The 25,907-nt window shown below is 39.6% G+C and overlaps 1 protein-coding gene and 1 pseudogene across 1 annotated transcript in view; one reads left to right on the top strand and one right to left on the bottom strand.

The window, feature by feature from the left end:
* Nucleotides 1–25,907, bottom strand: part of DNAH8 (dynein axonemal heavy chain 8) — a 423,841-nt gene that overhangs the window by 211,875 nt on the left and 186,059 nt on the right. Inside the window, exons 43-52 of the mRNA XM_007939462.1 lie at nt 24,716–24,894; nt 20,101–20,288; nt 16,776–16,862; nt 16,576–16,683; nt 15,370–15,504; nt 13,525–13,686; nt 4,801–5,047; nt 4,448–4,689; nt 4,212–4,352; nt 2,224–2,461 (exon numbers count right to left, since the gene is read on the bottom strand). Coding sequence (XP_007937653.1) covers nt 2,224–2,461; nt 4,212–4,352; nt 4,448–4,689; nt 4,801–5,047; nt 13,525–13,686; nt 15,370–15,504; nt 16,576–16,683; nt 16,776–16,862; nt 20,101–20,288; nt 24,716–24,894 — 1,727 coding nt within the window. The remainder of the gene's footprint in view (nt 1–2,223; nt 2,462–4,211; nt 4,353–4,447; nt 4,690–4,800; nt 5,048–13,524; nt 13,687–15,369; nt 15,505–16,575; nt 16,684–16,775; nt 16,863–20,100; nt 20,289–24,715; nt 24,895–25,907) is intronic.
* On the top strand, nt 23,281–23,869 carry LOC103195780 (annotated as a pseudogene).

The following is a 25,907-nucleotide window of genomic DNA, read 5'->3' as shown; positions in this document are numbered from 1 at the left end:
GAAGCAGAGATCCACCTATTTAATTTTAAATCTAAGAATGGCGTCTTTCTCAATGATGTTAATGTTCATGCACACATACAGAGGGTGGATGAAGGACAAGGTAATGAAGGACATCATCTGCAGGAGATATTTTACAGCTCTATAAAACTACTAAGCATGTAATTTCTTGATCCATTTTATGAACACATATCTGAGCAAATACATTTTGCGAAAAGTAGAGCTATTTTTTGCAGCAAGACTGCATGTCTGCAACCCCACAACATTTAAGTCAATGAACCATTTCAAGACCCCCCTTTAGGAAAGAATGTAAGTCTGGCTTTGTTGTCAACCTTTTGTTGATACCTCTAATAAGACCAAGAGATCACCATCATTTAAACTTGCAGAAGCAGTGCTGGCGATGTGGAAGAAAACTGAGAACATGAGTGGACTGCTCTTTTAAGGAATGTTGCAATGCATACTTTTGATGAGAAGTCCTGGTGGTGCAATGGTGAAGCACTGGGCTGCTAACAGAAAGGTTGGTGGTTTGAACCCACTAGCCACTCTGATAATCTGCTTCCACAAAGATTACAGCCTAGGAAATCTGTGGGGCAGTTCTACTCTATCATATAGGGCTGCTTTGAGTCGGAATCGACTTGACAGCACACAACAAAAATATGCTTTTGATGGCACAGAGGATTGATGTTAATTATTCATTTAGCATCATTACTGTGTATCATCTCAGTTCCCCCACTAGAGCTCCATCAGTTGGAAAACTGCTGCTGATGGGTTTTCACTCTCTGAATAACTTCAGGCCTGGCCTTTCAATAAGGACAACGTGCTTTAAGGGAGGCAACCTGAACCTTCATACATGACAGAGCTCTGGGTTGCTCAGAAGGCAGCTCTGTGGAGGAGCATGGCTCTGAATTCCAAAAGAATTCATAGATAGATTTGAGGATTCACGTAATTATTAGTTTGCATTTTGACTTAGACTTCCCTTTGTCATCCCAAGTGTCTAATCATATGTTATAGGTCATTCTGGCTAAAGACAGCTTAAAAATTCCCTTAATAAAGGTCCTTCAAACCACAAAATTTCACTTAATTCCCATTTTCAATATGATTCTCCCATCCTCAAATGTGCCTGGGTCCCCAGAAAATCTTGTTTGACACTCTCCAGACAATAACTCTTTCGCCAGTGTGGGGTTGGGTGCAGTTGTCTAGCAGCTAGTTGTCTAGGAATGGGAAGCCTATTTGCTTAAGCAGTCTTACAACTAGCCCTCCAGTTTTTAGCTCCACCTTCACCACAGTGTCCAGTTCCTGAGCCCTTTGAAGGTTCTGTGATGTACATTGAATTGCTTCTCAACGTTTCCCACTGCTAGTTTAGGGCCTGCCCTTTGCATAGTATGAAAAATCAATTGCCACTTACCCTTCTGCTTTCTTGCTTTCAAGATTTTGTCGTTGTTGTCTACAATCCTTTTGAGTGCATGCATTAAAACAAAACATCTTTGCTATCATTTTAAGGGAGTTTTAGAAAGAAGCAGAGGTGAATACAATTCTTAGGAGGCATGTGTTTTCTTCTCTGGAACCTGGGCTCTGGATAGCGCACTAAGCTCAAAGGGATTTCTTTTAGGGAGAGGACTGCTGGGCCCTACAGCATACAACAGGTTAGGGGCTGAGGTGGAAGGCAGCACTGGACGTTGCAGAGACCACAGTGTTATCAGTAGGACCCCACTCACTTGGGTCACTCTCTCCATTCTGACATCTCCAACAGGGAAGTTGTGGCACTGATCTTTAGTGCATTACTAATGCTTCACGTAATGAAGAATCTGGGCTCCTGGGCAGCTGCTACCTTTCTGCTTCAGGCATTAGAAAGTAGACTATGTAACTTATTCAGACAGTGGACTATATAACCTATTTATATAGTAGATGATATAACTTATTTGCTAACTTATTTGGACTAGATTTCACTCAGGCCAGTGCAAAAGAAAGAGAAGGCCAGAGTCTCTATACCAGTTCTTGGCACAGCCAAAATAAAAAATTCCACTAATTGCTTTCAGAGGTATGCCCTTTTAAAAATGGCATTAACAATTCTTTTATTCATAATTGGTTAATATTTCCCCATAGAAGAGTTTAGGGAAGCTTCTATTTTCCATATATATGTATTTTAAATTATATATATATATAATATATATATATATATATATATATATATATGATTACATTTAATAAGTAATTCAATCTGCTTACCATAATCAGTAACATAAAACTCATACATGGTTTGATTCGTGCCTTTAGGTATTTCTGGTAAGCTTAACTTGGTTTGGTGGCTTCGTAAAAAGGCTTCAAGCTTGTCTCGGTTGTCCAGTTCCAGAAGGGCCCCTAAACTCCACATGAGGCCAAACACAAATAATTTATGAAGATGTTCAGCACATGCAATACCGCCTTCTTCTTTGGATGGTATTAAACCTTCCAGAATAGTGAGAGACTGAAAAATTTTTAAAAGAATAATAAAATTTAAAAGGAGCAAGGAAGAAGAAAAAAAGCAAATATTTGAAAAACAGTTCAAGATACTGCTTGGTTGCTGTCATAGAGTCAACAGCATTTAGAAGAAAGACTAACCTACTTTAGAAGGGCTGTATGATGGAGAAGAAAGGACACTGAACTGGGAATCTGGAAGTGTTTTTCTACCCCCTGTTTTGGGCACTTACCTCTCAGAGCTTCAGTTTTCTTATCCGAAAGGGAAGAAGTCTAGACTAGATATCTTCTTAGGTAGCTCTGGTTGTAAAATTTGATAGTAACAAATGTTGCAGATCAAAGATTTTATTTCTTTTTTTTAACATTTTGAAAGGGCAAGCAAATTATAGCCCCTGAGCCAGCTACTTGTTTCTATCAATAAAGTTTTATTGAAACACAACCACATTCAATTCATTTATGTGTTGTCTTTGGCTGCTTTCATGCTACCACAGCAGAGTTGAGAGGTTGCAACAAAGAGCTGTGCAAAGCCTAAAATATTTACTATCTGAAGCTTTGAGGGCAAGGATTGGGTATAACCCCTATACAGCCGTAGAAAGAAATGTCAACTACAGTAAGACATTCTCTCAGTCTTTGAAACAAGTTAGTTCAGAATAAAATTTTCACTTCTATCATGCCTTTTAAGGTTGATGCAGTGGTTAAGGTACTCAGCTGTCAACCAGAAAGTCATTGGTTCAAACCCACCGGCTGCTTTGCATAACCAAGATGAGGCAGTCTGCTTCCATAAAGATTACAGCCTTGGAAACCCTATGGGAAGGATCTACTCTGTCTTATAGGGTCGCTATGAGTTAGAATCTAGTCACTGGCAATGGGGTTTTTTGGATTATGCCTTCTAAAGTAAATACTAAATAACTTGTTGATTTGGGTCTTATGTATTATTTCTAACCTACTCACACTTACTGACTGACATCTCCTACACTAAAAGAGAATCAAAGCATTGGAGTGGTAATGAGATCACCTATAGACTGGGCTTAGATGAAGAGACCTTAAAAATCTACAATTAAACTGCTGTATGGAAAGTGAATTTGCTCTGTAAACTTTCACTCAAATCACAATTAAAAAAAAAAAAAATCTACAATTAGTTCTGTTGTTTCCAAAGACTGTTATTGTTGTTGTTGTTAGGTGTCATTGAGTCAGCACCGACTCATAACGGAACACTGTCTGGTCCTGTGCCAGCCTCACAATCAAGGACTAGTAAGAGAACCCAAAGACTAGTAAAGAAAATCAAGTTAGGAAGGAAAGAATGCTGAAACCCGCTGCTCAGAAACTGCATAAATGTTTTCCCTATCTGATAGATACTCAACTGGCAAAGCCAAAATTTGTCACCCGAGTTTTCCTGATCACCACAAGCTCCTTTTGCACCTTCCTATAAAACTGCCTGTTTTATTTATTTAATCAATTCTAATTGTTGAACACTGGGACAGATTACTAAGATTGATGGTGGAAAAGTTAGTTTATTCTTCTTCCCTGACAGCACCCCCTGGGAAGTGAAAATAGTAAAGCGATGACAGTAAGATCGCTAATGAGATCCTGAATAGGAATCAAACTCCTCAGAGCTTTTACAGTCACAGCATAAAAATACTCCTGTGACTGCAAGAAGTTCCTACTTTAGAGACCTGTAAACTGCAACTGAGTGAGAAAACAAACAAAAAACCTCCAAATCTAAGTAATAAGTGTACAAAAAAAAAAAAAAAAAAACTTACTTGCACAATATAGTTACACTCTAAGAGCTGCATTTTTGGAGTGAGGTTTAGTTTCATAAATGTATATGCATCTTCAAACACTTTATCATACAGATTTAGGAATGTAGAAGCTTCCTGTGCGGTACGCTTCTTCAACCATGCCTGCAGCGAAAAAAAAAAAAAAATAGAATCTCTGTTTACTAAGAAAGTAAGATACAGGAAGATACAGCATGCTTCTGCTCAGCTCTCATCCTCACCTGTAATATTGGCCTCCAGCTGAGAGCTGAGCTGCTGATGTAGACCATTCCCATCCTTGAAACCGTAGCAGGAGAGGCGTTCTCGATATTGTGGACTTCAAACAAAAGCTTACAGTTAGGGGCCATGGGGATGCGATCTCCGTTAGCTAATGTGAGAGTTTTATTGTCGTCCAGCACAGAATTTAAGTTCTCAATCCAAATGGCATCTACGGGGCCATCTAAAATGAGGAAAACGTTCTCACCTGCAAATTAAAACAGGAACTCACTCTCTTAAAATAAGTTGGCTAAGCAAATATGGTGATATTAATAAATTGGCAGGGTATAAATGGTCACCAGGGAGGGTTCATGGATACCTTTTTTAACTTTTAATGTTTTTCTCCACAGAGTAGAAAAAATCCCATCTGTCCAGTCATTGGTGGCAGTGTCCAGTCTGCCAAACATCTGAGGTGCAGTAATGGCTTTTGGATTCATTCTCATTTCTCTATGAGGCTTTCCACATTCTGTCAGTGCCTTCATCAGAATTGTTATAACGGTTGTCTTCCCAGAACCACTGGGCCCAAGGGTCATCAAGCCATGACGGACCAGAGATGTCTCGTATAACTACACGATTAAACAATACATTGAAAAATGTTAACTTATGAATCTCTTGCTGACATATAACTACACGAGTAAACAATACATTGAAAAATGTAACTTACGAATCTCTTGCTGACATTCACAGAAGTCATTTGCTGAAATTCAGAATGCATTAAACAAGCTGTTCTCCTATGTGCATTAACATAACTAGTCCACTTGTTCACCAGTCTTCATTGCTACATTATTCACAATAGCCAAAAGGGGGAAGCAACTCCAGTGTCCAAACAAAATGTGTTATACATGTACAATAGAATATTATTCAGCCATAAAGAGAAATGAAATTCAGACACATGCTACAACATGTATGAACCTTGAAAATATTATGCCAAGTTAGTTAGACACAAAGGACAAATATTGTATGATCCCATTTATATGAAATATCTAGAACAGATAAATGCATAGAGACAAAGTTATTAGTTATTACCAGGGGTTGGAGGAGGAGGTAATGGAGAGTTATTCCTTAAGGAATACTCAGTGTCCCTTTGGGTGATGAAAACTTTTGGAAGTAGATAGTGATGTGATGGCTGTACAACATTGTGAGTGTAACTAATGATACTGAATCGTACACTTAAAATGGTTAAAATGGTAAATTTTTTGTTACATATATTTTATCATAATAAAATTTTAAATTCAATAGTTTTAAAATATAAGAAAAAGTAAAAAAAAAAAAATGTTGCTTTACTTACTAGATGTGGATAGCAAATTAGCACCACATTATAAAGCAATCTAGATTACAGAGTGATGACAATGTAGAACTTGAATTACATTTGGAAATAATTAATTCAGGATCTAGTTTTGCTTCTCAAACTACTAATCTTTGTGATTTTGGTTTGCTGATTTATAACAAGCAGTTTTTCCATGCAAAAACCGTCTCTGTATCTCATGTGATCACATCGCTCCCTAGTGGTGGCAAGCAGCAACACAAATCAAAACAATGGAGATCCAAGTTTCACATCTATTTTCTGGTTCCAGAAGTAGACTATGAAATGAAGATCCATGTGCAGGTGATTTATTCAGGGACTGCTTCCAGGAGGAAGTGATGAGGGATTGGGGAAAGTGGAACAGGAACGGGAAGAAGCAAGTTGAGATTTGGGGCAAAGTCCTTTGGAGGGGAGGCTTAAGCCTAATGCTGTGGGGGAACTCTGGAGTGTAAGTCACACCTCAGTGTTTGTGCCACCTGGAAGCAGCACTGATCAATCTTTAACTGAGCTGAGAGGTGGGTTTGGGAGTAGAATGGGGAATAAACTCCCAGGCACTTCCTGGTCTTTGTGCCTGGCAACAAAGTGGCTCCAGTACTGAAATAAAATCAAACCCACTGCCATCAAGTCCATTATAACACATGTGGTGGTGGGTGGTCACTGCTGTTGAGTCGGATCCAACTCATAGCGACCCCTCCTTGGGTTTCCAAGGCAGTATCACCACAGAAGTAGATTGCCCAACCTTCCTTCCAAGGAATGGCTGGTGGGTTTGAACCGCCAATCTCTGGCTAGCTGTCAAATGCCTTAGGCACTACACCACCAGAGCTCCTATTGTAACAAACAGCAACCCTATGGGACAGAGCAGAACCTCCTTACAGAGCTTCCTAGGCTGTAAATCTTTATAGGAGCAGACTGCCACATCTTTCTCCACAGAGTGGCTGGCCAAACCATTGACCTTTTGGTTAACAGCTGAGCACTTAACCACTGCACCACCAGGGCTCCTTAGTCCTCCTGACGTGAATGGAAAATGTAAGCTCTGAGAAGGAAAAGCACAGAAGATGGGGAAGGGGCATATGCAAATGGTGAAAAGGATTCAAGGAGACATATGAGAGCATGCATAGTGTTACAATATCCGGGCTATAGTTAAAAAAAAAAAAAAAAAAAAAAAAAACTTACTGTGGTAAAATATATCTAACAAAAATCTGCCATTTCAAACAGTTTTAAGTGTGCAATTCAGTGGCACTAAGTACATTTACCATGTTGTGCAACCCTTACTGCTATCCATTTCCACACAGAAACTCAGTATTCCTTAAGTAATAACTGCCCTTCTCCTCCCTTTTCCCAGGCCATGGTAACTACTAATCAACTTTCTCATATAGGTGGGATCATACAATATTTGCTCTTTTGTGCCTGGTTTAATTCACTAAGCATAAAGCTTTCAAAGTTCATCCATGTGGTAGCAAGTATCAGAACTTCATTTCTCTTCATGGCTGAATAAGGTGGCATAGTGCCTAAGGCATTTCACTGCTAACCAGAAAATTGGTGGTTCAAACCCACCAGCCGCTCCTTAGAAGGAAGGTTGGGCAATCTACTTCTGTTGTGATACCGCCTTGGAAACCCAAGGAGGGGTCACTATGAGTCGGATCTGACTCAATGGCAGTGAGTTTGGTTTTGGTTTTGGTATGGCTAAATGCATTTTGCTATCCATTCACCTGCTGATGGACGCTTGGGTTGCGTCCACGTTTTGGCAACTGCGAATAATGCTGCAATTAATTTTGGTGTACAGGCATCTGTTTTGAGTCTCTGCTTTCAAATCTTTTTGGTATATACCTAGGAATGGAACTGCTAGATCATATAGTAATTATGTTTAACTTTTTGAGGAACTACCATACTCTTTTCCATAGTGACTGCACCATTTTACATTCACATCAGAAATGCACAAGCATTCCAATTTCTCCACATCCTACCCAACACTTGTTAGTTTCTGATGACAGCCATCCTAGTGGGTGGGATGTGGTATTTCATCATTAAGGTTTTGCGTTTCCTTAATGTCTGATTATGTTGAGCATCTTTTTATGGGCCATTTGTATATCTTCTTTGGAGAAATGTCTACTCAAGGCCTTTGCTGATGTTTTTATTTTTAATTATTGTGATTTGGGTGAAAATTTACAGACCAAATTCATTTTCTATACAACAGTTCACATACACTTTGTCTCATGACATTGAGTACAATTTACCCCAATGCAACAGCTCCCCTCCCACTTCCTCTCCATAGTTAACTCTTCCCTGTGTCCATCTCTCCATGCACTCCTGCCCCCTGAGCTGTCTCCCTGTGCATAAACAACCTTCCTATTCTCCCATGATTGTTCTCTCCAAGGAGTGTATCTACCTCATGTAAATGTTCAGCTCATATGCCTGTCTTTTGTTTGGCTGGAAGCCATAGGTGTGGGTTCAATTCCAGACCTGAAGGGCAGCTAGGGGCCATAGTCTCAGGGGTTCCACCAGGCTCTATCAGACCAGCAAACCTGGTCCTTTTTTTTTTTTTTCCCAAATGATTTTGAGATTTGTTCCACATTGTTCTCCTTCTCTATCCAGGATCTCCTACATGGATCCCCCTCCAAGTGGTTGACAGTGGTAGCCAGGCACCATCTAGTTCTGCTATTCTTATAGTCATATAGGCTGCGGGATCACATGGTGTACCAGTCACTAGGACTAATTGTTTCCAGGCATCTTTGGTTTTCTTCATTCTTCTTTGCTCTGGACAAGGAGAGACCCATCATTGCATCTAGATGGCTGCTTGCAAGCTTTTAAGATCCCAGTCACTACTCACCAAAGTAGGAGGTAGAAGATGTTTTGTGTAGTATGTTATGTCAATTGAGCTTGATGTCCCCTGCAACTATGGTCCCGAGCCCACAGGTTCAACTATTTGCTCCTTCTGCCAATTTTTTAGTTGGTTGGTTGGTTGGTTTTAATTGTTAGTTTAATTTGGTTGTTTGTCTTTTTGTTGTGGAGTCATAGGAGTTTTTGTTAAATATATTTTTGGATACTAAATTCTTATCTGATATATGGTTCCCAAATATTTTCTCCCATTCCATACATTGTCTCTGCACTTTCTTGATAAAGTCCTAATAATTGAAGTGTTTAAGAGTTTTATAGTTTTAGTTCTTATATTCAGGTCATTGATTCATTTAAATTTTCATAGATGGTGTGAGTTGTGGGTCCAGCTTCACTGTTTTGAATATAGAAATCCAGCTGTCCCAGCACTATTTGTTAGAGACTATTCCTTCCCCATTTAATGGACTTTCTACTCTTGTTGAAAATCAATTAGCCATAGATATATGGTTTTACGCCTGGATTACAATTTTCTTCATTAAAATTAAGAAGTCAAAGATCTCACAGCTGATTAGAGGTACAATTTAAGTTATTCACCTAACAATTTAGATATAAATGTATTATTACTATAATTATTAAAAGTAATAAAGGCATTGCTGTCACATTATGTTTGTTGAAATGTTATCAGTATCAAAAAAAGAATAAAATATTCTGGTTTCCAACCCATGGAGAGGACTAGGATTTTAGTACTCTCTACACTGTATGTGTATCATATATAAAATATATTTTCTCCCATGTTCTCCTCTGTTTTGTTGTTGTTAGGTTCTGTTGAGTCAGCTATGACTCATAGTGACCCTATGTATGGACAACAGAACGAAACACTGCCTGGTCCTGCACCAGCCTCAATCCTTACTATACTTGAGCCCATTGTTGCAGCCACTGTGCCAATCTATCTCATTGAGGGCCTTTCTCTTTTGCTGACCCTCACTTTACCAAGCATGGTATTCTTCTCCAGGGAATGGTCCCTTCTGACAACATCACCAAAATAGGTAAGATGAAGTCTGGCCATTCTCGCTTCCAAGGAGCATTCTGGCTACAATTCTTCCAGGACAGATTTGTTCATTCTTCTGGCAGTCCATGGTACTTTCAGTATTTTTCGCCAACACCACAACTCAAAAGCACCAACTGTTTTTTGGTCTTCCTTATTCATTGTTCAGCTTTCACATGTGTATGAGGCGACTAAAAATTCCATGGCTTGGATTAGGCACACCTTAGCCTTCAAAGTGACGTCTTTGTTCTTCAACACTTTAAAGAGATTTTTGCAGCTGATTTGCCCAGTGCAATACGACATCTGATTTCTTGACTGCTGGCTTCTACGAGTGTTCATTGAGGATCCCAACAACAAGAAATCCCTGAAAACATCAATCTTTTCTCCATTTATCATGATGCTATTTATTGGTCCAGTTGTGAGAATTTTCATTTTCTTTATGTTGAGGCATAATCCATACTGCAAACTGTAGTCTTTAATCTTCATAAGTAGAAATTTTTAAAAAAGAAGATAAAGGGGCTTCTAATACATGCATGAGGAAAAATGTTTGAACTTTTCCCAAAATATTTCCTTTTAAAATTTAGTTATGTCTCATATACCTTCATATCTGATAAACTGGCAGAAAACCACAAGCCTAGATAAGAATTGTTATTATTCAAATACAGTTTTCAAAACTTTCCCTAATTTTAGCTTCTTAATTTTCCAAAAGTTCTGAAAAACACCCCAAAGCATCAGACCCATATAGATTTAATCATGTAATTAGTAGGTTATCACATGGGTAATTGTTGTTGTTGTTGTTGTTATGTGCCATCGATTGGACCCGACTCATAGAGATCAAGGCAGTATCACTACAGAATTAGATTACCCCATCTTCCTTCTGAGGAGTGCTGGTGGGTTTGAACCGCCAGCCTTCTGGTTAGCAGTCAAGTGCCTTAGACATTATGCTAAAAGCAATGTAAAATGGTATGCAGGCATTATCCTGTCTCCTTGTTTAACTTTAGAAGGGAAGAGAATCATCAGGATCATGAGCATCAGTCCAAGGCTGACTGCCATGAAGCAAAGGTCAGACATACATCCTCTCTGCAAACTTTTTACTAATTCTGACACCAGCCATCCCTCCCACAACACCCTCTACTTCTCTGCTGGGTTCAATAATATGCTGCAATATTCATATAGATCTCACTGATAATAATCAATGATTATGGTGTTTATTAGGTAAGTAACAGGATACAACTTGGGGTCATGATCAACAGGCTACAACTGAGGATCAGGATCAAGAAGCATGTAGGCAGTCTCCCTTTTTTAGTGCAGGGCAGCTCTCTTAGTTCCTCTCAGCCGTGCAGGGCTCCTCTTGGCCCCCCGAGCACAGGCACCTCGTGGCCCCCTCAGGTTAGTCTCTTCTCAGTCCATTCAGGATAGGCCTCCTCTCTCGGCCATAAGCCCTTGACCACACTCAGGCCTGGCCTCTGCCCTCCTTGGGCAAGTGTTACAAAGCTCTTCAGCTCTACCACTCTGTGCCCAGATGCACTCTACTCTGCCAGAAAACCTCCTGCCTGAAAGTACTCAGCTTTCTGACTCCGTAGGCTGGCATGCCCACTGCAGCTGCCTTGCTCCATGGAACAGAAAGCCCATTGCACTATCTTGCACTGGTGTCCTGGTTCTGCTGTCACCATTTCTCTGCTGCTGCTTCTCACTGTCTCACCCTCTCTTCAGTGTTACAGCTCTCTTTTTCTCTCTCTCCTGGTTGAGGAGGTTCTCAGTGGAGGGATCCTGAGTCCAAAGTATGCACTCCACTCTTGGCTCCTCTTTCTTGGTGGTAGTGAGGTCACCTTTTTGCTCTAGGATTAGCTCTCTTTTTAAGCCTAGAAGGATGGCAAAATTGCCCAATCCCCTCATTCGGGTTCCACACATCTTATTGACACAAGAATCTCATACACTTTATTTGCATTATTAGCAGGCCGTCTAATCCCCTTGGTGGGCCACAAACACCTTATTTACATAGTTCCATGTAATCTGGTAGCATAGTGCCTAAGGAACCTGACCGCTAACCAGAAGGCTGACGGTTCAAACCCACCAGCCACTCCTCAGAAGGAAGGTTGGGCAATCTACTTCCATAGTGATACTGCCTTGGAAACCTAAGAAGGGGTCACTATGAGTCAGGTCTGACTCAACGGCACATAACAACAACATGTAATCATTGTGTTGGTGTCACAGGACCATGCATGGCTAGAAGGATCATATTAAGTAATTTGCTATACTACAAGTAATATTATGGACAGAAAGATGCCAAAAGATATAGGAAAACTGTTATAGTAGGTGAGTCAGTAAAACCAGTTGCCATCAAGGCAATTCCAACTCATGGCGACCCCATGTGTGTCAGAGCAGAATTGTGCTCCACAGGTTTTTCAATGGCTCATTTTTCAGAAGTAAATTCCTAGGTCTTTCTTCTGAGATGACTCTGGGGGAACTTGAACCTCCAACTTTTCTATTAGCAGCTGTGCACACTGATCATTTATACCACCAAGGGACTCCACACACAAAGTGGTATGCCTACATTTCAAGGATCCATTCCTTATTAAGGTACCTAGCTGCAACCACTGTCAGATTGGCACAAGAAACCCATTCGGTCTTTCCATCTCCCCAGGTTTTTATAATCTACTATCCCTTTCCTTAGTCTTCAAAAACTAAGGGCTAAGGAACTTTGAAGACTAAGATGTGCCTAACCCAGGGCATGGTATTTTCAATTGCCTCATATACATATGAAAGCTGGACAATGAATAAGGAAGACTGAAAAAGAGTTGATGCCTTTGAATTGTGGTGTTGGTCAAAGAATATTGAAAGTACCACGGACTACCAGAAGCAAGAACAAATCTGTCCTAGAAGAAGTATAGCTGGAATGCTCCTTGGAAACGAGAATGGTCACACTTTGTCTCACCTACTTTGATCATGTTGTCAGAAGGGACCATTTCCTGGAGAACGGTATCAAAGCAGAGGGTCAGTTAATAAGAGGAAGACCCTCAACGAGATGGATTGACACAGTAGCTTCAATAATGGGCTCAAGCATGACAACGATTGTGAGGATGGCACAGGACCAGGCAGTGTTTCATTCTGTTGTGCACAGGGTTGCAGTGAGCTGGAGTCGACTTGACAGCACCTAACAATAACAATCTCTTTCCAGTTGTTTAATACTATAGGCTACATCTAAACTTCTCACTACAAGTAACAATGCCAGTAAACTGCTGCTTGGTTACTGTGAACCAAAAAAAAAAAAAACAAACTCACTGCTGTGGAGTCAGATCTGACCCATAGTGACCCCTCCTTGGGTTTCCAAGGCGGTATCACTATGGAAGTAAATCGCCCAATCTTCCTTTCAAGGAGTGGCTGGTGGGTTTGAACCACTAGCCTTCTGGTTAGCAGTCAAATGCCTTAGGCACTATGCCACCAGAGCTCCCTGGTTACTGTGAGGCAGGGTAAATATATACCATCCTTTTGGGATCAACACATCCCTCTGAGGACTCTTTTTGCAAGTGTGTGTGTGTGTGTGTGTGTGATTTTTATTTAGTTTCACCATTTACATCAAGTAAGGAGCTCTGGTAGCATAGTGCCTAAGGCATTTGATTGCTCACCAGAAGGCTGGTGGTTCAAGCCCACCAGCCACTCCTCGGAAGGAAGGTGGGGCAATCCTACTTCCGTAGTGATACTGCCTCGGAAACCCAAGGAGGGGTCGCTATGAGTCGGGGCCGACTTGACGGCAAACAACAACAACAACAACAAGGCTAATATCACGATTTCTTCTGCTCAAATGGTGATCTTTAACAGCACACACTGATTGTTATATTGACAATAGATTGACATTTCTTCACCTGCACAAGTTTGAGATTCCAGGGTGGATGGTTAATCAAACCTTCTTCTGCCACCTGGTTGGCTACTGCAGCTTGCAGTTCCACATAAGTACTACTATCCAGTTGTAATCCTGGAAACAGGTCATTAATTAAGCTGAGAAACAGGGGTTCATCTTCATCAACCTAAAATGTCATAGATTGAAGTAAATTTACTCATATAGTGAACAGCTGTTGATTGACTTGCTAGTATGCAAATAGCACTCAGGGCCAGATTATCATTTGTTCCTCTCATAATTGGACCTATATCTTCTAGAAATTTCTCCTGAATACCACCAATTAATCCACATTACCTACAGCACTGTAGCCAAAATTCTGTAGCATTTAAAATTGTCTACAATCTAGCCTCTACTGCTCCAAGGTTCGATCTCATTGCTTTATCATACGAATACTCTGCTTCTCACAGATACACTCGTTAACCCTAAAAATGTGCACTCTACAGTCACAATTCTATGAGAGTAGAATATTACTATTTCACTTAAATTAGGAAAATATCCATAACCCTGCATGACTGGTTCATTCCACATTGGCTAGAAAACTTCATTAGTGTTCTGCTTTCGTATCAGCAGTAAACAATGTCATTAAGACATAAATCACCCCATTGCCAACTGCTGGCTGTTTCTTGACTTCTCCCTATTCTTCAGGTCTCCCCTGATACTTTCTGGAATTCTTGTCTAGGAGTTTCAAGAATACCATTATCTAAGGAAGGCAGTGAGGCTTGCTAGAAGGAGAGGAAGATTTAGCATTAGAAACTCTTGTGGGCTTTTGTTCCAGTTTCTCAACTGACTGTGCGGATAGTGTGTGAGTCCCCCAATCTCTCTGAATTTCAGCTCCTCCATGAGTAAAGAAGACATACTCGTACCAGCCATCCATATCCCGTAGAGTTGCTGTGAGGCTCATATAAGACATGGAAAGGTTTTCAAATAGTAATGAACTTCACAGATGTTCATTGCTTGTTGTTGTAACTGAAATGTGAGTTTCATAAGAACTATTACTTCCTCAACCTTTTACCCCTGGGGCAGGGACAAAATATGTAGCACATGGAAGCCCTTGAATAAGTATCACATGAACTGGTCCATCACCTAGTTCCAAACAGCCTGGCTGTAATTGTGACAATCATGAAAGCAGTGAAATAACTATTGTTAATTTCCACAGCAAACTTCCAGTGCATTTTTGGAAAATAGTAATGGTATTGATATTTTGAGAGAGATATATCTGAAATAAGCTAATCATATATAGAGAAAACACACAGTTCTCAAGTTTCCCTATGAGTCCATATTTTAAATTAAGAATTTCTGTTACATTAAGAATAGTGGTTAGTGGCTCATGGTTAAGCACTTTGCTGCTAACCAGAAGGTTGGCAGTTCAAACCCACCCAGCACCTCCATGGAAGAAAGACCTGGCAATCTGCTCCTATAAAGATTATAGCCTGGAAAACCCTATGGGATAGTTCTACTCTGTCACACGGGGTCACTATGAGTCGAAACTAACTTGAAGGCACCTAACAACAACAGAAGTATGAATAACAGTAGAGGACTGGACTAAAAGTCTGAAGTTGAAGTCTGCTGATGAAGCTTGTTTTCTGCATACCACTGACAAGAGGATGTACTTTCTGTTGGCCCAACCAGTCATCCAGGGTCACGGGTTTTCTACCTTCTTGCTGGAAGCATAGAGGTAGTTTGGCACACTCATCATATTTGCAATTATTAGTGCTTCAGCTCAACATGAGTCAGTCCCCACTCATCAACCTAGTAGAAATAGATCAGGTCAAATTCTTGGAAGATAAGTGAATCTGGAGAAGAAAGATACCAGTTTAGAAAGGTTCATGTCTCTTAGCCCTCTCATGACAGTGCTTAATTCACTATCTTCTGGTCTGGCTCTCTTTTGAGCTCCAAGTGTCCTCAACACAGACAGGATATTTCTCAACCCAAAGTCATAATGAACCTAAAAGGGGAAAAGAAGGAAAAAACACTATTTAATTGCAATACTCTAAAAGTAGACACACTATATACATGTAAGTAAACACTCTGAAATTTAAATACAGTAATTCTAGAATGGCTGGCTGCTGCAATATTATATTTGCTCAATTATCTCTCTTTTCCGTTGACTGAAAAATGTCTATTCCATCAGAAAGACCAAGCTGTCAGACATAGTGTTCACACTTGACATATCCTCTTAAGACAAATACAGTCTAAGTGACATGCATAACCAATAGGTAGGATACATTATGATTCCATTTATATAATATTATGGAAATAACAAAATTACAGAGATGGAGAAAAGATGAGTGATTTCAAGGCATTAAGGATTTGGGAAAGAGGTGGCTATAAAGGGTGATTATGGGGGAGCATTGTGATGATGGACTAGATTTGTATCTTTATTGTGGCAGTGGTTACATGAATCTACACAAAAGACAAAACTGCATAGTGCTCAGAACTACACACACATATAACTGAGTGCATGTAAAAACTCCAAGCATGCACACATGTTCCATCGAGTCATCTCTGACTCATGGTGACTCCATGTGTGTCAGGGTAGAACTTTACCCCACAGGGTTTTCAGTGGCTGATTTTTCAGAGATAGATCTCCAGCCTTTCTTCCAAGGTACCTCTGAGTGGACTCAAACCTCCAACCTTTCTGTTAGCAGCCAAGCTAACGTTAACCCTTTACACCACCCAGGTAACAGGTGAAATTGGAATAAACTGCTGATTGCATCAATGTCAATTTTCTGGTTTTGTTATTATACTACATACATAAGATGTTAACATTGAAGGAGGCGGGATAAATGTGCACATAACCTCTCTGTATATTTCTTTGCAACCTCCTGTGACTCAATAATGATTTAAATATAAGGATTTTTAAAAAATGAATAACCAATAGGTCAAACTAACTATAAATATATTTTAGAAAAGAGTTGATAAGCTTTTTATTCACTGACTAGTATTTCACATGGCAAAACTGCAAAATTAATTTAAAAGTTTTATAGCAAGGGGAAAAATAGATACACAAAGTTACCTGTTTAGTGAGTTGCTCTTCACAGAGTTTGTAAAGAACATAAAATTTCTGAGCCAAGATTACATTCTCAAGAAAACCACAGCTTGCAAGTTTAACTCGCATGATGATCTGAAAATTAATATAGTGATATCTGTCAACAACTGTAGTGGAAAAAGGTAAATCCTGTGCGCTCTATGATGCTTTTAAGTTCTGGGACATACCTGTCTATCAGGAACCATCATAGCAACAGTTCTAAACTGAATTTTTAAGTTTTCTGGCAGTTCCTGGCGCCCAGCATATCCAGGGTTCTGAAAGTTAAAATATTTTTAATTTTTAATTGTTGGTATAATTTGCATTGCATGAATACAAATAAATACATTTCAAATTCCTAGTGCAGGTTCTAAGGTGATTTTGAAAAATATGAGGTTCATAAAATGTCCTTCTTTTCTCAAAACTGTGTATGGGGCCACTCATATCTGCTAGTTAGATCACTCTCTTTCACATGTTTCCATTCTCATTATACTAATAAAGTCACACATACACACTTTGTGTAGCAAAAATTAATCATTTGTGTGTTTACTTGTTAAAAAAAAAAGAGAAAGTAAAAGAACAGGAAACTGAATAAACACTTGGATAATTATAATCTAAATATGTAACTGAAAGAGGGGGAAAAATCAGGGTTTTATACTGATCAGCTTACTGAAGTAATGTTTTCTTTCATCTCTTCAATCGTTCTTTGCTGTCATTGTTACAGTGTTTTTTTGGCTGACAAAGCACAATTAAAAAATAAAGCAAAACTGTAGGATGAGGGAAAATAAAGAATGGAATGAAGACAAAAAAATAGAGAGAGAGAAAGGACAAAAAAGGAGGTAGAAGGGAAGCTGAGGTCTCATAAGCAGCAACAGGTTAGGCTAGGTCAGACTCAAAGTCCCAAAGGAAAGGGTGGCAGTTCAAAGGCCAGTAAGACAAACCAAAAAACCAAAACCAAACTCACTGCCATCGAGTCGGACCCCTCCTTGGGTTTCCGAGGCGGTATCACTATGGAAGTAGGTAGCCCAACCTTCCTTCTGAGGAGTGGCTGGTGGATTTGAACCACCAGCCTTCTGGTTAGCAGTCAAATGCCTTAGGCACTATGTCACCAGAGCTCAGTTATTCGGGGAAATACTTTAAGAAACTTTCAATCCCTCAACATTTACTGTGCACTTTCAACAGAACAGATGCCTTGCTAGGTGCTGGGAATACAGAGGTTGCTGGTTGTCTCCCAGTATTTCTCTTCTCCTTCCTTGGTCACAGAATCCCAGTTGCAAGCTTGGCACAGTGAAACCTGTGAGAGTCACAAGGTGATGACACATCTTTGCTTGAGTCTTTACCACTTTTCTGTCATTCTCTATGAGTGGGAAATATCTGAGTTTTCCTTCTCTGACAGGTTTCCGCCTTACACAGGTTCTGGCTTTCACAGGTTTTACTGTACATCACTGTCCAGATTAAAAATTACACTGCCCAACCTGCCTTGCAGCTGGCATGATTAAATTCTACACAGTGAGCTACAAAAGGGCAGACTGGTGAAACACCCCTGATGTTTGTGGTAAGGCAGTTGATTTCATCAATTGGCTGTCACAAAATAAGGATGCTTCTGTGGCATCTTGAGTCATGCGGTGACCTTAAGGACAGAAAACATTTATTCTTAAGAGAATAAATCCTCGTGTGTTAAGCCACTGTTTTTCATGTCTCTAACTCATAGCCTAAAGCAATTATCTAATTGGTGTTTCCAGTATTATCCCTAATCCAGAGAGAATGTTAAGCTTCTTTTAACATTTTCTAGGTCATAGTTTCACACTGAGTACACTTCTTCATCTCGTTCCCAGAGTTATCATTGATGACTGCTGAATTCTTATTGTTTCCTAAGCCTGCTTTACTGAATGTTTGCTTATCAGAAACTTTTCTGATTTTCCTGTCTGCACTTTATTTTTGTCTCCTGGCATATTTACAGCTCAGAGTATTTTGTGTTACCTTGTAATGTAATGATTTGACTGTATAAAGGAATGTTTATTACAAAAAAAAAAAATTAAACAAAACTGGCTCAGTATTCACTTCTCTAATTCACAGAAACTCCTTCCTAACACTGTATCTCAAAGCTCTGCCCTCAGTCATATGGTACCTGAACTTGTTACAATTCTTTGGTGTGGGCTGTTGTTAAATTATTTTGAAATGTTTTAGCCATTTTCATCACTGTTTTATTAAGTATCAGACAAAAGCAAAGTTTCAAGGTTAAGCAGTCAGGTTTTAATGTCACATAGATAACAAGTTCTGCCTCTTACTGGCTGTGTGACTGGAGCCAGTTATTAAATCTCCCTCAGCCTCATGTACCTCAAGCTATAAAACAGAGATGAAAATATCCACCTCAGATGGCTATCGTAGCTATGAGATATGAGATAATGAAATGAGATAATGTACAAGTGGTAGTCGTTACTGTTACTGACCAAATACTTTAGGTTCTTCCCCCTTCCAGGTACATGAAAGGACTGTGCCCCCTACCCTCTAGAAGTTATCTGTGCTCACGTCACTTGCTTTTGTCAATGATTTGTGACCTGTGTCATTTCTAGGCAGAAACAGAGAGAGCATAATTCCTCATGCTCTCTTTTTCCTTTGCTACGACAACTAGCAGTAATTGAGATAGTAGCTACCTTGTCAACCAGAATACCAGAGTAAGACACACAGAGCAGACCTTCCTTTCTCTGACCCTGCCACTCTGGTCAACCCACAATGGACATGTAGCATGAAGGAGAAATAAATAAAAGTGGTTTTAAGCCACTAAGGTTTGGGGGTTGTTTGTAACTTCAACATAGCATGAGCTATCCTATCTAATACAGTTCATAAAACATTTGGCCCAGTACCTTATCCATGTTGTTAGTTGCCATGGATTCAGTTCTGACCCATGGCGACTCTATGTGTGCAGACTAGACCTGCACTAATGAAGTTTCAAGGTTCTGATCTTTCAGAAGCAGATCAACAGGCCTGTCTTCTGCAGTGCCTCTGGTTGGGTTCGAACTGCCAAGATTTCAGCTAGTAGTCAAGTGGTTAACAATTTTCACTGCCCAAGGACTCCTCTATACAGAATAACTGCTCAATAAACAGTAGCTATAGTTATTACTAGGAGCTCTGGTGGCATAGTGTCTAAGGCATCTGACTGCTAACCAGAAGGCTGGTGGTTCAAACCCACCAGTCACTCCAAGGAAGGAAGGTTGGGCAATCTACTTCCATAGAGACACTGCCTCAGAAACCCAAGGAGGGGTCACTATGAGTCTGATTTGACTCGATGGCAGTGGGTTTGGTTTGGTTTTTTGGTATAGTTATTACCAATATATTACTATTTTATCTTTTGTGGGGGCCATTTTTATTACTAAAAAAAAAAAGAAAAGAAAAACCGTACAATAAAAGAGCTCATGACCCCTGAATAGTCAGTCATTTACCAACTAATATACGTTTCCTTTTATTTAAGTCTAACAATTAAGCTAATCAAATTGCATTTAAAGCCTGTGTTCTCACCATTGTTAAGAAGATTCCAAATTCTGGATTTAAATCAACACAATCACCATCGGAAAAAATGAATTGTTTTTTCCTCTCTTTTCTTGCTGTCAAAACAATATATATTTGTTGGGCTGCCACTGATAACACAGGCAATTCAATTCTGTTAAACTCATCAAAACAGCCCCAGGAACCTGATTGTGCAAGACCTGGAATGAAAAACACTTCATTTGTAAAGTTTTATTTTATAATATACCTTCTTTATAATATTTCTTTTCCCAGAAATATATATATATATATATATATATATATATATATATATATATATATATATATATATACACACACACACACACATATAAATATATTGAAACATGATTTATATAAAGTTTCATATCTGGTTGTTTATGAAGACATGTTTTATTCCAGTATAAAGAGAAGTGTAATTATTTGTATATTATCACCAAAACAATGAAAGTAGTACACTACTAAAATGAAAGCATAGATAGGTCATTGCACCCAGGGACGCTGATGGATGACCAAACCTGGCCCAGTTTGGAAGTGCCAGCCTCCAATGGAGAGGGGATGGAAGGAGTATGATAAGGAATATACTCCCTAAGTTTTTGGGAAACAACAAAATAAGGGAAGCACATTTCTGGGTCAGATTGCTCATTCTTCTTCTTTTATTGCTATTACAAAAATATTTCTGGAGGCTAAGTGAGAATAGCCAAAAAGTTTTGTGGGTTTTTTTTTTTCCTTTCTTTTTTCACTTTTTAAAAAACAGACTATCTTTCCACACAGTTTTTAGGTTTATAGAAAAACTGCAGAAAATACAGAAGGATCCCATTGACTCCCTCCACCCTGCACATTGTTTCTCCTGTTAGCATCTTGCACTCCTATGGTACATTTATTACAACTGATGAACCAAAGTTCATACACTGTTATTAACTAAGTTCACATTAAGCAAAAGGGTTTTTATGCATTTCTTACAAAACCTAGCACAAAGCAAGACCTGGATATCATGAATGTTGCTCCCATCCCCAAGAATGAAAACCTTTGTTATATTTAGCTATGTGAAATGCTCTTTCCTTTTATTATTTCTCCCTTCAATATGTCCTTTCTCTCCTTTGGGAATTCCATTATTCAGATGTTGAAACTCATGTATCTATCCCTATGACTCCTAAATTTTTTGGTCAAATTCCATCTTTTTGTCTTTTTGCAATGTATTCTCTTAGCTAGATACTCCAACTCAAAAGGTTTGTTTATTTTCATTTACATTTTCAATTTCCAACAACTTACTTCAATTATTTTTTCATAGCAGCTATGTTGTTGTTAAATAGGTGTTTATAATAAATTCTTGAATCTCTCGATAACTATTAATTTTATTTATTTTAACATTCCCTTCTGTTTTCTCTATTAATTTAATTTAGTGGGTAGTAGGTCTCTTTGCTGCATTGGGTGCCTGTCTACTTTTCAAATATCTTATGAGTCTGTGTTATCTCTGCCTAATGGTTTTTCTGCCTAATGGTTTTTAAGTGTGTATTTCCTCAGCCAGTTTCTGTTTTCAGAATGAATGCTTGTCTCTGGTGACTTGACGTAAGGAATGGGATAGGCAGGAGGATGATTCAAAGGTTTTTGTCTGAACATTTGGAAGAATGAGTGGTCCTTTACTAAGATGGGGAAGGCTGAGGAAAGAATAGACATGGAGAATATAGTAGGAGAGATCAGGAGTTTGATTTTGGATCAACAGAATTTAGACCTAGTGGGTTTGAACTGCCAGCCTTCTGGCTAGCAGTCAAATGCCTTAGGCACAATGCCACCAGAGCTCCCCTTTTTCGTTGTTGTTTTTTGGTATACGAGTAAGAGTCAACTTGAGGACACACTCCAACAACAAAAGATATTTAAGAACAAGCCCAGGTTGCACATTGGTTAATGGCTCAGCTGCTAACTGGAAAGTTGGCCATTCAAACCCACCTCACAGCTCCATGGGAGAAAGACCTGGTGATCTGCTCCTGTAATTAATTAAAAAAACAAACAAACAAACAAACAAAAAACACTGCTGTCAAGTCGGATTCAACTCATAGTGACCTCTCCTTGAGTTTCTGAGGCAGTATCACTACGGAAGTAGATTGCCCCATCTTCCTTCCGAGGAGCTGCTGGTGGGTTTGAACCCCCAGCCTTCTGGTTAGCAGTCAAATGCCTTAGGCACTAAGCCACCAGAGCTCCTCTGTAATGAATACAGCCTAGAAAACCTATGGTACAGTTCTACTCTGTCACATTGGGTGGCAATGAGTTGAAAACCTACTTCATGGCACCTAGTAAACACAAGAACAGACATGTAAGTAGAGATGTCAGCAGGAGATGTTTGGAGTTTCAAGAAGTCCAAACTAGAAATATAAATTTGGCAGTCATCACATAGATGATATTTAAAGCTTGGGTCTGTGTGATATCACCAAGAGAATGAGAGCAGATAGAAAAGAGAAGACAAGCAAGGACTGAGCTCTAGGATGGAATGTTCTATGGTCTTTTTTCTCTATTCAGGATTTTCTCAAAATTTCCCATCTACTTTTGGCTCCCTTTCTTGATTTCTATGTCTGTGTTTTTTAAAAATCCTGCATTTCAGAGCTATCTATAAGTGATCTAACTGTACCTTAGGGGGCAGTGACTTTACATTAACGAGGGAGGAACAACTCAGGAAAGGAGGGTGAGAATAGTGGCACAATTTGAAGAACTTAGTCAATGTCACTAAATAGTAGTAGTTTCTGCCCATTGTTCTGCCTGCCTGAGCAGCAGGAGTAGAAACTTGAATTGGTGTGTGTTTTATTGTATACAGTCTCAAAAACTAAATAATAAAACTAAATAATAAAAATATATTTTAAAAATCCTTCATTTCAGTGGGCTTAAGGTAGGAAGGGAAGTTGCATGAGTGATCAGTTTTGTCTTTATTTTATTTCCTCCTCTATTGTTTCAGGCAATAAACTGTTTTATAATCCAGTCCATAGCCAATGAATGGAATATAACATCAGCAATAGTACTGAAACATATAAAATTGATGATATTCAACTGTATTTGACCTAGAAAGACAGCTATACCATATGGATCAGCCTATACTAATGTTGACTATCTGAAACACTTTGACTATGGATTTATATCAGAAAATAATGTTGAAGTGCAATAAAAATAAATTCAGCAAAGGGGGTGATGGTGGGCACTAGTGAAGATTCACAAGCACTCTTTGGAGCTGGTGTCCATGGGGCGCTGGAGGCCTGGTCAGCCTTACATATCATTGTTGAGAATGGCTTTGGAGCATACATAACAAGGAGAAGGCCAAGTGGCTGGGGGCAGGGAGGGGGTGGTGGAAGAGTACTTCATCCACAGTGCTGACTTGGAGCTAGATGAGGTGGAGGACTTCCTCAGGGAGCTCATGACCAAAGAGTCTAATATAGTTGTGGAGGATGGGAGTCTGCCCCAGGTGAGCCAGCAGCTGCAGACCATGTTTCACCACTTCCAGAGGGGTGATGGTGCTGCTCTGAAGGAGACGGCCTCTCACATCACCCAAAGAAAGTACAGGGTCACAGCTACTGCACTTATGACAGCCATAGAAACTGATGAAGATGAGGATGAGGATGATGCAGACAGCACAGAGGAGATGGAGGTCACAGCTGTGAATGATGGGGCAGCTATAGATGGGGCCTGCCTCTAGGCTAAACCCTCTGGCCCAGACTCTCAAACCATTAAGGAAGAAGATATAGTGGAGGATAGCTGGACCATTGTCCAGAGAAAGAAATGAGTGGGGCTGGAAATGGTTTGGGCGGTTGTTTTGAGACTCGTTCTAATGGGCTTTTTTTGGAGGACTGTGGACTTCTTAACTGGCTACCCTCTCTACCCTCTCCCTTGCTCAGTTCCTTCCACAGGCAGAAAACCCCTAGGGTTCTTGGTTGTAGAAGTGATGGGATGTGGTCCACGGTACCTCCCAGGATCTTAAGTTGCTACCTGAGTTTTGAGGCCAGGTTTCTCAGCACAGTGTCTGTTGGGTATAGTCAGTGTGGAAAAGAGAGAGATGAGTGAGTCAAGGATGTGGATGGAGGAATAGCTAGACACTGGTTGATTGTGCAAGTGGATTTGTGAAGGGAGAAGACTAGCAAGGGAACCAATACTCAGTGCTAGGGGGCTGGCTGAGTCAAGAATGGTGAAATGAACACACAAATGGAAGTGTAGTTGAAGATGTGAATGAAAGTACAGCTATGTGTTGCTTAATGTCCATTCGGGTAATGTCTGATTGCATATAGGCCCATGGTCCATAAGGTTTTGTTTGTTCGTTTTAAAAGAGAAAATGGCTTTCTTTTTGTTTATTATTTACCTTTGATTGTTTTAAAGAGCTCAAATCCATATTCTTGCAACACTGGACCACAGGTAGGATACAAGCAGGTGAGGCAGAGGACAAGGCTCTGGGTATGGGCTTTCAGGTGTTGTCTGGCAGCTATGGCTGCTGTAGGGCCTGGGTTACTCCTACTGCCCAGGCAGGCAGAACAATGGGCAGGGCTAGTCATGTTTCATTCCCTCCCCACAAGGCATAAATGAAAAAAATTAAAATAAAAAATTCACCAAAAATAATTTAACATCGTTTTGTACTTGCCTTTAAAAATCCGCCCTAGGCCTCTGAAATCCATTTGGTCTGAGCAGTTGAACACAACCACATATTTTCCCAAACACCTTCCCATATCTTTTGTGGTTTCTGTTTTGCCGGTGCCTGCAGGTCCTGCTGGGGCACCACCCATGTTCATTCCCAAAGCCTGTGCTAAAGTGATATAACATCTGTAAATGTCAATCCGATAAAGTATTATTAATACAGGATAATCCATACCAGAGTAAAGCACAAGCAAAAGCCCAGGAATAACAGGAATGGGCCTGTTTATTTTCATATTTGCATAATCCACATGAAAGAGACAAAGCTAGGTAAAAACCAAAACCAAACCCACCACCATCTAATCAATTCTGACTCATACTTGATATTTATTAGAAGTAATACAGTGATTCCAAAAATTACTTGGTGCAAACTTCTAAACTCCTCAACCCTGATTTACAATCCTTGGGCTTTCTTCCCCATTGTGGTCAGCATAAAGTCCAAAATCAGAGAACAAAATATACAGTGACATCCTGGTTTAATCACTGGCTCTTAGGGTGGAGGGAGTACTGATATGTACTCTTGCCAATTTCCACAAATATTTCCACTATGGCCAGGGGCAAGCTATCAACATGATATCACTGCATCCAGAATTGGGAGGAGATGCACAGAGAGCAGTTCATTGCAGATAAGTTTTTTACTATGAAATGTTTCACTTATTTAGAAAAGTAGAAAATAACACAATGAATCTTCTCGTATCCATGATTCAGCTTCTGTTATATTTGGTTCATACCTAAGTAAAATTTAGTAAAGATCTTAGTAAAACTTAGTGAGACATGAAATTTAATGTGTAAACACTGTTGGAAGAGAAAGCATATTGACAAATTTATGCTGCATTGGCACTAGACATCTAAAGGGAGAGGCTGCATGAATAAAGAGGAAGCTAAAGATGTCATTTGAATGCATCGTAATTTTACTTGAAGGCATCCCTATTGAAGGTAATGGCAGGATTAAACATTCTACAACACAAATTAATCCAATTTTAGAAATATTTATTGTGCATCTTCTATGTACAGTGTGTTGAACTGGGTGCTGTAGGATGTAACTACTAACCAGTTGACATCAAGTCTACTCAAAGTGATAACCTGAATGTCAGAACAGAACTGTGCTCCATAAAGTTTTCAACGGCTGCTTTTTTGGAAGT

This window comes from Orycteropus afer, unplaced genomic scaffold, assembly GCF_000298275.1.
Source record: "Orycteropus afer afer isolate SDZICR_OR568_19922 unplaced genomic scaffold, OryAfe1.0 scaffold00059, whole genome shotgun sequence".
In the NCBI taxonomy this organism is placed as follows: Eukaryota; Metazoa; Chordata; class Mammalia; order Tubulidentata; family Orycteropodidae; genus Orycteropus; species Orycteropus afer.
Note: the sequence above shows the minus strand (reverse complement) of the source record. Positions and strands in the feature narration are given on the sequence as shown.